We start from the raw sequence: 10,373 nt of genomic DNA on the forward strand, positions 1-10,373 counted from the left end.
GCAATGGAAGGAATGCTTATTGTCACAGACATTTGGAGTCTCAACATACATTTTCAAGACATCAAAAGTCGATGTGAAGCAGCACCCTCACCCTCATTTCTAGAGAACCCTAAACTTCAAAAACGTTCACCATGCAAACTTTCATTTGATACCATTTCGTTTGGATTAAAGCTTTTGACTGTATTCCGGATATATCACAGCCTGTCAGCTTAATGTGGAAGGAGTCACCACAGGAGAATAATTAGCCTTGATTATCTGCCGAAACAGATTAAATTGTGTGTAAAAGGCAACATCGCGATGGAAATTATATGAATGCATTTCAATCAAGCTACTTAAGGTCCCAATCCTTGAGGTATTGTGATACCAAAGTAATGAAGATAAAAGTACATCCTTTCCACTCTTAGAAACACATGCCTTATGCTGTACAATTTAAGTTGCTTAATGTTTGTTGAATGCCAACAAGTCTGTTTCAGGCAAGCAAAACAGAGCAGCTTTAATACTTTAACATGGAACGTTCCGTGCCTGAATGAATTGATGTTTTCGTATCTGCCCCTGTCAAATAGTTTAAACAAATGACAAGAATCACAATCATTATGCCAGTTTGTTTTCTTAATAAGAAATGTAAAATAAAGTACTCTCATAATTTCTAATGATTATGGCACAGTTCGACTAACTTCATGCATTCTAGTGTGAACAAAAACAGTATACCGAAAAAAACAGGCTTTTTATTTTAACAGAAACTGTTCTTGCTTAAAATACGTAGTGTACTTGTCAAGGACGTTTCAGTATCGATATAAATTGTATTCCTTCTTCTAAGGAAAATGAATACAAAACAGAAAATGTCATTTCGCACTAGTGTGAAGGGCGAGTTGACCCAATGTCACGACATTATTTGGAAAACATACAAATACATTGCAGATATGAAAGATGACACATGAATGTCAAAGGTTATCTCTCTGGGAAATCTTCCGCAACAGACCAACATGGTTGATCAATTTGCTCTGTATTATCCAAATTATAAAAATAGCTTAAATATCAACAACATGTGTAGAGTATCACATTGGGACAATGTCCTTACAGTAACTCACAGAATTGCCTTCTTATCTATTCAGGTGAGTTAGTGAGTGAGTATGGTTTTACGCCGCTGTTAGCAATTTTCCAGCAATATCACGGCGTTGGACGCAAGAAATTGGCTTCACACATTGTGCCCATGTGGGGAATCGAAACCAGGTCTTCGGCGTGACGAGCGAACGCTTTAACCACTAGGCTACCCGACCGCCCCTTTTCTATTTCGAAATAGCAATGAAATAATACATTCATGTTGATGATGTTAAAATAACGAGCGATTTTTTGGTGAGTGTTCCACGGGAAGAGTATTTCTCTTATAGCATGGGATTCTTGGACGTTTACCAATCTGTTGTAACCAATGAGCGGGGTTATCCATGAAATAAATGACTCCTCTCTGTTGTTGATCTTGTTGTTTTTATCGGTGAGTGTTTTACATCACATAGAACAGTGTTCAGTTACAGTACTGCTTTATGCAGGAGGAAAATCGTTAATGTGTTGTGATGAGAAACCAAGGATCATATCTGGAATTTAAACCCATGATCATGATTCACATTAAACTCGACTCGCAATAGTATTTTGTTAGTCATAATCATTAGACTTAAGATAAAATGTATGTGATTTATGTTGGGTGTCTGTTTGTATATGTATAGGGAATATGTATAATCCCTGAAATAATATATATATATATATATATATATATATATATATATATATATATATATATATATATATATATATATATATATATATAACGGAACATGTAACTGTGCTTCATATAAAGTTCAATCAATTTAGTTAGATAAAGCATTTTTCAATACATAATCATGAAGACATCTCCTCGACATTAAGATCGCGGTTCACAGTTTGCACGGGAAAGTTAGTGCACGGCCCACAATTTTGATGTTTGCTTGTTTTTGAATGTGAACAATACACCGAGGTTGCTTATCTATCAATTGCTTATAAAAAAAAACGTTCGTTTCGTTTATCCGTAAATAACGCTTACGAAATGCCACGGTTTGCTGGAACAACGTGTACGTGTCGTGGGCATGAATGACAAACAGCACAATGTTCATCGAAACACAATATCATTTCTACAGAGACCTTATCTACAGGAGGGCGACACAGATGACTGGCCACCGACCGGTCGTCCACTTGTGACATTACGTTGACAAGACAACTATATTCCGTTGGTGCATCTACGAAACCGGTTGAGGGAGCACCACACCCAACCCCGACGTCAAGCGAGACAACATATGTTCTACATCACCGTCAGGCACGCCTAGCTTGGTGTAGACAACATCTGAGGTTCAGATGACAAGGCTGGGACAGTATACTGTTCACAGAGTCCAGGTTTCAATGAAATATTGTATGTTTGTTTCATTGCTGTTTAACGCCGCATTCAGAAATAATGGAAACCCGTAGATGAGTTATATGATAATGAGGGATTTCGTATTGACTATTTCACTCATGAATGATGTCTTTATTTGAAATATTTTTTTAATTTGTTGTTTATTTTGTTGATCTTCGAGTGTGTTATTTACAAGACTTGCTGGAGTATTTCAGTTGCAACGTGGCTTAATGCAGGAGGAAAATCGAAAAATGGTGCCTGTCTTAGACAACAAATTGTTGACATAAAACTGAAGAAATCTCTCTTAAAGAAGAGTCGACTGTACAGTTCCGACTGTATCCTGAGCATGTGTAAATGAATCACTATCAAATAGTAATGATACAAGGTTATCCCGAAAAGGTGAGCGTATCCTGCCCCGAATCTGCAACGTCACCTGTTGCGCCTTTGACAACAGGACAATATTTTGTTTGCTATGGGTTCAGTGCTTTGTTTGTAAATCAACCTTGATTTTGGAATGAAGACATTTTGCTTTACATGACGTTTGTACAATGCCTTTACAGAGTGTGATTTAATAAATGACTTGGGATTTTAGAAATATTCTTATGGTCAAAGCACAAGATGTGTATTGAGTGAGTGAGCGTGTCGGTTTTTCGAAGCTTTTAGCAATATTCTAGAAATACCACGATTGGGGACATCAGAAATGTGCTTCACACATTGCACCCATGTCGGGAATCGAACCCGGGTCTTCCCGCTTGAACCATTAAGCTACCCGACCGCCCAGATGTGTATTGATAGAGGAACATATAAGTGAGAGAGATGATCTCAACCATCCTGATTTCTTTTTGTCCGACTCAGGAGGAAAACGAAAACCATTGCCTTAAACTAATTTGCAAGCAAGTGAGACTGCTTATAAGGACAAACAAACTTCACACAAACAAACACAGCTTTACACTGGACAGTGTGGCACAGCTTACAGTAACAACTCACAACTGTATGTATTCCAGTTGGTGTTGAGCTTTCAGAACACATCATGACACTGTTGAAGGTCATGTGTATGGCATATCTGATAACGTTTTCTGAAGGTGAGATTTTTTCGAATTATTATTTTCTCCTATATCGTCTCATAGGGGGAAAATGAGATTACACTCATATCAAACAAAATTAACAATCTAAGTAACTCTATGATGTGTTGTGGAAGATGCTGCTACCGGTAGGAAAGGACATGCTTACCCATTTCGCAAACACCTGGTGTCATCAAGTTTCAGTGATGCATTCATATAATATTCACCACTATTTTGCTTCTTACGCCAAATGAAATTTGTTTTTTTGCATAAATCCGAGACTAAGGCATTGCCTGGCGTTGACGTTCAACGTTTACAAATAAGTATAGTTTAAAATTCATTTCAAGTGAGGCATGTTTCCGCTGGAGGACTGAAGTCCCCGAGTTTTTTAATCAGCTAAGCATTTTTCAATAATGCTGAATCAACTACACTATACGGACAAAGACATTATAAAACCGCTTCTAAAAATGGAATATATTTCTTAAACGTTTTTCTTGCACTTGCACAAAGAGATTCCAAATTAAGATATTGAACAAAAAAAGTAATTCGCTATCGTGTCACTGGATGTTCTGGTCTACTGATCACTTGACAGTCAGGCTTGTTTACAGGCCACCGTCGCCTCACAACAGGGCAGCTGTGCCGCGTGACATATACAACATATACTCAACAACAAAAGTTCCTGTGACACCAATTTCTTAGTGTATTTTTCAAAGAAAGTGGAGTTTGGTTTTCAATATTGTAGCACATGAATGGAATCAAGTCATAAAAACGCAACTGCTACAGAAAAGCATGCATTCCATGCAAACGTTGTCTTTTATGCAAGCCCCATGAATTTCACTACCCATGAATGGATATAAAAACATGTCCGTTAACGGGATTCCATATGCATTGTTTAGCATCGTGCTGAAAACAACCACTCAGAAAAACAACAAAATTACGCAAATATTCAACATTACGAAATGCCACGCCTGTCCGAAAATGAGCTTCTGCGAGCCATTGTTATGCTTGAAGCAGGATCGAGTCAACGTGATGTTGCAAGACAATTTGACTTCCACAGAAACACCATTTGGTGTTTATGGCAGCGTTGACAACAGAAGGATGCAGTCAGAGACCATCCTCTGAGTGGCAGGCCACGTGTAAAAAATAATCGACAAGATAACTGGATTCGAACAACACACTTACGAAATTGATTCCAGCCAGCAACATTTACTGCAAGAAGCATCCCTGGCCTTCGACGAATATCTTCACAAACCGTACGTCGTCGCCTCAGATGTGTCGCCAGAAGACCCGCCATACGTCCCTTTTTGACAGGAAACCACCGTCAAGAACGTCTACAGTGGTGCAGACAGCATCTATGCTGGACATGCAGTGGGGACAAGCTCTAGTCACTGACGAGTCTCGTTTTCACCTTAGTCACAGCGATGGACGGATTCGAGTGTACGTGTACGTCGATGTGAACGTTACGCCAATCATAGTGTCATGGGAGAAGATCGATTCGGGGGCGGCTGCATTATGGTATGGGGTGGGATTACAGCAAGACAGAGGACCCGTTTGATAGTGGTAGGGGGACATCTCAATGGACAGCGCTACCGCGTTTTTGCGTATCATGGCCGAGGCATTACCTTTCAACATGACACTGCCCGGCCTCATATGGCTCGACTTGTTCAGGATTCTCTTCAGCAAACAACGTGAATGTCATCCCCTGGCCGGCTCGCTCCCCTGATCACTCACCAATTGAGCACATGTAGGAAGAGATGGATCGGCGGCTTCGACGTCTGCTACGTGTTCCACAGACACTCCAGAAATTTCGAAACATGCTCCAGCAGATATGGACAAATAGGCAAATTAAACCATTTGAACACTTACAGAAGTCTTTTATCTGTTGCAAACCGAAATTATTTCAGATTTGGTACAAAACATAACTTGCATGAATTCTTATTCAATGTCACAGGAACTTTTCTTGTTCAGTATAGTATATGTTTGCTCTCAATACACAAGTATAACACTCTTATTTCCTTTTTTAGGTGACCAGTGCAAGGACAAACAGCACTGTTCAGACTGTGACAGAACAGGACGTTGCCTCACAGACTGTGACACTGGCTATTTTGATAGGAAATGCAGGTCCATGTGTAACAAGAACTGCAGAAACCGCTCATGCCAGTTGTCAAGCTCTGGCTCAGGTGTTTGCACTGTGGGTTGTGTCCCTGGATATCAAGGCTCTGGGTGCAGCATACGCTGTGGCAGTCCAGGAGGTACCTGTGTAGCATGTCCAGGTGGTTGTGATGGAGGATATTGTCAGCTGGGCTCCTCCTGTGTGTCTGGGTGTGTAGACTTCTACTACGGGATTGACTGTAAGACTTGTTCAAGTAGATGTAAGTCATGCAACAGGATGACAGGATTGTGCAAGGCATGTCACCATGAATATTTTGGTCCGAACTGTGCATATTCCTGTGATCATTGCCTAGGAGCGTGTGTACATGGATGCGCAGAGGGCTGTCTTCCTGGATTCTATGGCACTTTCTGCGACAAGAAGTGCAGTGAACAATGCGGACTGGACTCCAACATTTCTACTAGCAAGCCTCTTCAGACATCCAAGGTTGGTTTACGTCACTGCCACAGAGACAGTGGGGATTGTATCCACGGGTGTGAAGAGGGCTGGCATGGTCAACAGTGCTCTTTCTCATGCAGTCCGAACTGTGTCAACAAACGATGCAATTCTACAGGTGACTGTGTAGATGGTTGTGTACCTGGACACTTCGGCAGAGACTGTAAACCCTGCCCTGTCAACTGCCTTCACAACATGTGCCACTCGGACAGCGGGAAGTGTACAGACGGATGTACACGTGGCTTCTATGGTGGACTCTGCCAGCACACGTGTGAAGTGTGTCTTGATGGTGTCTGTGATCAGAAGACTGGCACCTGCACCATAGGCTGCCACCTGACTGGACGGAGGTGTGATTCTACCTGCACGTTCAACTGTTCTATTGTGGAATGTCGGCAAATGGAATACTGCAACCAAGGTAATACCTTAGATTTATCATTCAAATCAGGATTCCACAGGAGATATCTCACCATTGGTACCACATTGCAATGCTATGCAGAGTGTTTTGAAGACATCAGTTGTTTGATAAATAACATGTGACAACTCTTACTTCTCTTACTCTAATAAGTTGAAATAATTATCATAATTACATTTCAGGTGATAGTGACAGCGGCACTGCTGACTTGAAGATCGGATTATCAACAGCCTTTTCACTTTTTGTAGTGACAATCTTGTTGGCCCTATCACTCTTCTACTGCAAACATTTAAGAACTGGCAAGTGAGTACTTCAAACATATAATCATTGAATATTTTGTTAATCTCAAGAGATATGTGTATGGTTTTAACTTACATCTGATCAACTTTAAACTTCTTCTTTTTTAAACGTGTTACCTTTACCACTCGTGTACGTACTCATGCTCTTCTCCCATGGGGATTCTGGTTCAGAATTTGTCTCCAGCTTATCAGGTGGCTTTTCTAAGTGACATGGCTGAATGCGAGTCGTCGTACCCCACCGGTGTGGGACGTCGTTTATAATTGTTGGTACAGGCAAGACCATTGATAGGACTCATCATATATCTGAAATAGTACTAATCATGGTGTTGAACAGCAAACAGACAGACTTATGCATTTATTCTCTTCCACAGAGATCACAAAGTACAGGGTATCATTCCAAGTGAAGCACCAAGTCATGACGACCAGGTATTGCCTGACTACTGTGAAATCCTTGACGAAGATGTGGACATCATGTGTCATCTACCAGGGATAAGCCGAAAAGAATCGGTACAAGCAACTGCCCCAGCCATGTCTGTCCTGGCTGAATGCTTTGCGCCAGACTCAGATAGTACAGTCAATGGTGTTGCTTCGTCAAATCTGTCGGTTGCTGATGATAACACATACTCCCACCTCAAGCGGTCCAAAACAGTAGAGGACTATGTATCTCCAATCGATGACTAATGCAATGTAAACAAAAATCGACAAAACCCTTTTCCAAATTCAACATAAATTTTGCTAAAAGTTAAGTCTATTTTAGGACTGCGACTATATCAAAAGCATGTGTTTATGAATCATTATGAAATTGTGATGGCACCAAGTATTCGCGAAAAGGTGAGCGTGCCCAAACGATGGCATCCATCACAAACACATTCATTCAAAGGAAAGACAATTGTTCACCTATTCAAATACGGGAACATATGGTACAATCAAAATAGGTAATTGCATTGGACATCATTTTATCACTGATGCTTCAAAGTTTGAAAATGATCGCCACATGCCAACCATAAAACCTTTAGAAATCTTCATTGATAATTCTGATCAAGAATCGTATGCTGCTTTTTGAAATCCTTGTAGAAGGAACATGCTTGATTGTATCTCAAAAATTAGAAACTGCAGACACCAATGTGGAAGGTTTTGTAACTCTGAATCTCTACATATCTGAACATGAAACCGACGAGGCAGTTTCACTTATCTCTTATATTTCTCGTTGAGGTGTATAAGTTGGTGCAAGGAATTGGGTATTGAACAACATCAGATCAAAACTTATTTTCCGGTGGCCACTGGCAGGAAGGGTCTAGGTGCTCCAACATTCAGCATGTGACAGTGTACATCGATCAATGTACCTGAGAAGGTCAGTTGCTGCAGAGAATGTGTTTGAAGGACTACTGTCTTCCCGCCTCTTTGGTGTGAATGTTGCTTGCTGTCCATACATTGCCTCATTGTTGATATTAAGGAAGTTTATGTCCCGGTTGGAGTTGTTTCATATCAATATTTGCGTAACCTCGTGTGTACCTCGTCAATTAGTACTTAATGACGTTTTGTCAATACAATAATTTGAGTGAGCTGTTGACATGAAGGGTTTTATCTTTACCCTTGACCAACAATGGTTTTCATCGCTTTTTGCCAACTTCGTTACACAACAAAGAGTTATTTGTTGTTGTTTGTTTAACAAGTGTACACTTTTTTTTAATATTCTGAGCAGTTAATACATGTATATATGATATATCAGTGACTGTACATGCTTACTGACTTTAAACAGGAAAGCAACATTACACTAGCTAAATAACCTAGCAGTGGGATGTTCATGGGATATCAAGCTGGTAATCAGACACCGGATGAGAGTTTCATTCCATTTTCTGTAATTTGTTTAAATACATGTATGTATAAACGTTTGTTTATTAATGTATAAGCTTAAGAATACATCAAAGCAATGTTTATGTCAAGTTGTACTGACCTGGACTGCTGGACTTTTACTTGTTACATTGTTACACCAGAGTTGCTTGTTTTCATTATTACCTAATAAAGCTTTGCTTTTACTATGAGTGTTATATTTATATTTGATACCCATCAATTCAATGTGAATCTGTCAAACCATAACACACCCAGCAATTTGTTAAGACATAGGCACCTGTATGGATTTGGTTCAAAGTCAGGACAACATGTTATCTTTATCAACATAATAATACCTATCCCTTTTGAAATATTGCATCGACAATTGTAACATAACCATTCTTTGATTACATAGAAGGGATTTGTAAGATGCAGATAACCACACCTGTTATATAGAGAATATAACTAGCGTTTTATATCAAATATTTTAACACTGTGATATGCAGATTTTCAAAACGGTTGACCAACGGTCCTGGCATGGTGACACAGTGCGGTCAACATTTATAAAATTGCCAACGAGCTACGCGGAATTATGGATGTTTATTCCAGAGTAAATTAATAGTTTAAGGCCCTATATATCACGAATAACTCGGAGTTTCGTGTCGGTGATTCATTAAGTGAAATCAGTGTTTGAAATTGCTGGGTTTGAGAAAAATTAAACAAACAATTGTTTCATTGTGAGGTGATCACCAAAGTTTAACTTCCATGTAGTTTCAAAACCACTTCCGGACTGATCAGAATGAAGCATGATAGATTCTCATAGTCAATCCCCCAATGTTTCAAATGAATCAGATGAACCACATGTGCAAGTTTCGACTCTCGAGTAGTGTGTGTGGTTAACATGTGTTAAAATATTTCCTGTTTTGTTTAGTCTTTACTCATATCATATTCTGTTGAAACATAGCATACACACAAACCTTGTAAGCAAGCGCCTCTCTTTTCTTTTTCCAATCGTTTGTTTAATTGTGAAATTAGGATTTAATTCGTTTTAATTCACAAGGAACGCATTTTGCTAAAGTAAATACATACTGCAGAAAACAATACCAGGCATATAACTGGGTCCTGTTCACCAAAACCACATTTGACATTCCTGTTGAAATTCATCATAATATTCATCTTTTGAAAATATATAAGACATTGTATGATAGAAAATGTTTCCAAAATCCTGTACCCTAGACTGTGGTGTGTGTGGATTGATGAGAGCAGTTTAAGTTTCTCTTGATGGTGGTTAGCACACGTCAGTTAACGCAGGTCGGGTAACAAATGTCGGTTAACACACGTCGGTTTACGCAGGTCGGGTAGCAAATGTCCGTTAACACACGTCGTTTAACACAGGTCGGGTAGCAAATGTCGGTTAACACACGTCGGTTAACGAAGGTCGGGAAGCAAATGTCGGTTAATACACGTCGGTTTACGCAGGTCGGGTAGGAAGTGTCGGTTAACACACAACGGTTAACGCAGGTCGGGTAGCAAATGTCAGGTAACACACGTCAGTTAACGGAGGTCGTATAGCAAATGTCGGTAAACACACGTCAGTTAACGAAGGTCGGGAAGCAAATGTCGGTTAACACACGTCGGTTAACGCAGGTCGGGTAGAAAATGTCGGTTAACACACGTCGGCTAACGCAGGTAAGGAAGCATATGTCGGTTAACATATGTTGGTTAACGAAGGTCGGGTAGGAAGTGTCGG

At 39.9% G+C, this 10,373-nt stretch overlaps 1 protein-coding gene across 1 annotated transcript; it reads left to right on the forward strand.

Moving 5' to 3' along the window:
* The first annotated feature begins 3,446 nt into the window (after positions 1 to 3,446).
* LOC139477195 (multiple epidermal growth factor-like domains protein 10) lies at positions 3,447 to 7,474 on the forward strand. Its single transcript, XM_071259753.1, has 4 exons — positions 3,447 to 3,498; positions 5,502 to 6,497; positions 6,677 to 6,797; positions 7,165 to 7,474. Exons 1-4 carry the CDS (start codon positions 3,447 to 3,449, stop codon positions 7,472 to 7,474), a joined length of 1,479 nt encoding a protein of 492 aa, XP_071115854.1.
* The last annotated feature ends 2,899 nt before the right edge of the window (positions 7,475 to 10,373 follow it).

This window comes from Haliotis cracherodii, unplaced genomic scaffold, assembly GCF_022045235.1.
Source record: "Haliotis cracherodii isolate W230 unplaced genomic scaffold, xgHalCrac1.p SCAF_32, whole genome shotgun sequence".
Taxonomy (NCBI): domain Eukaryota; kingdom Metazoa; phylum Mollusca; class Gastropoda; order Lepetellida; family Haliotidae; genus Haliotis; species Haliotis cracherodii.

What these genes read in the sequence shown, in the direction of transcription:
- LOC139477195 (XM_071259753.1), top strand. Translation starts at nt 3,447, where the DNA reads ATGACACTGTTGAAGGTCATGTGTATGGCATATCTGATAACGTTTTCT. An exon ending in TCTGATAACGTTTTCTGAAG is followed by an intron (nt 3,499 to 5,501) that starts GTGAGATTTTTT and finishes TTCCTTTTTTAG; the next exon opens with GTGACCAGTGCAAGGACAAA. An exon ending in AAACATTTAAGAACTGGCAA is followed by an intron (nt 6,798 to 7,164) that starts GTGAGTACTTCA and finishes TCTCTTCCACAG; the next exon opens with AGATCACAAAGTACAGGGTA.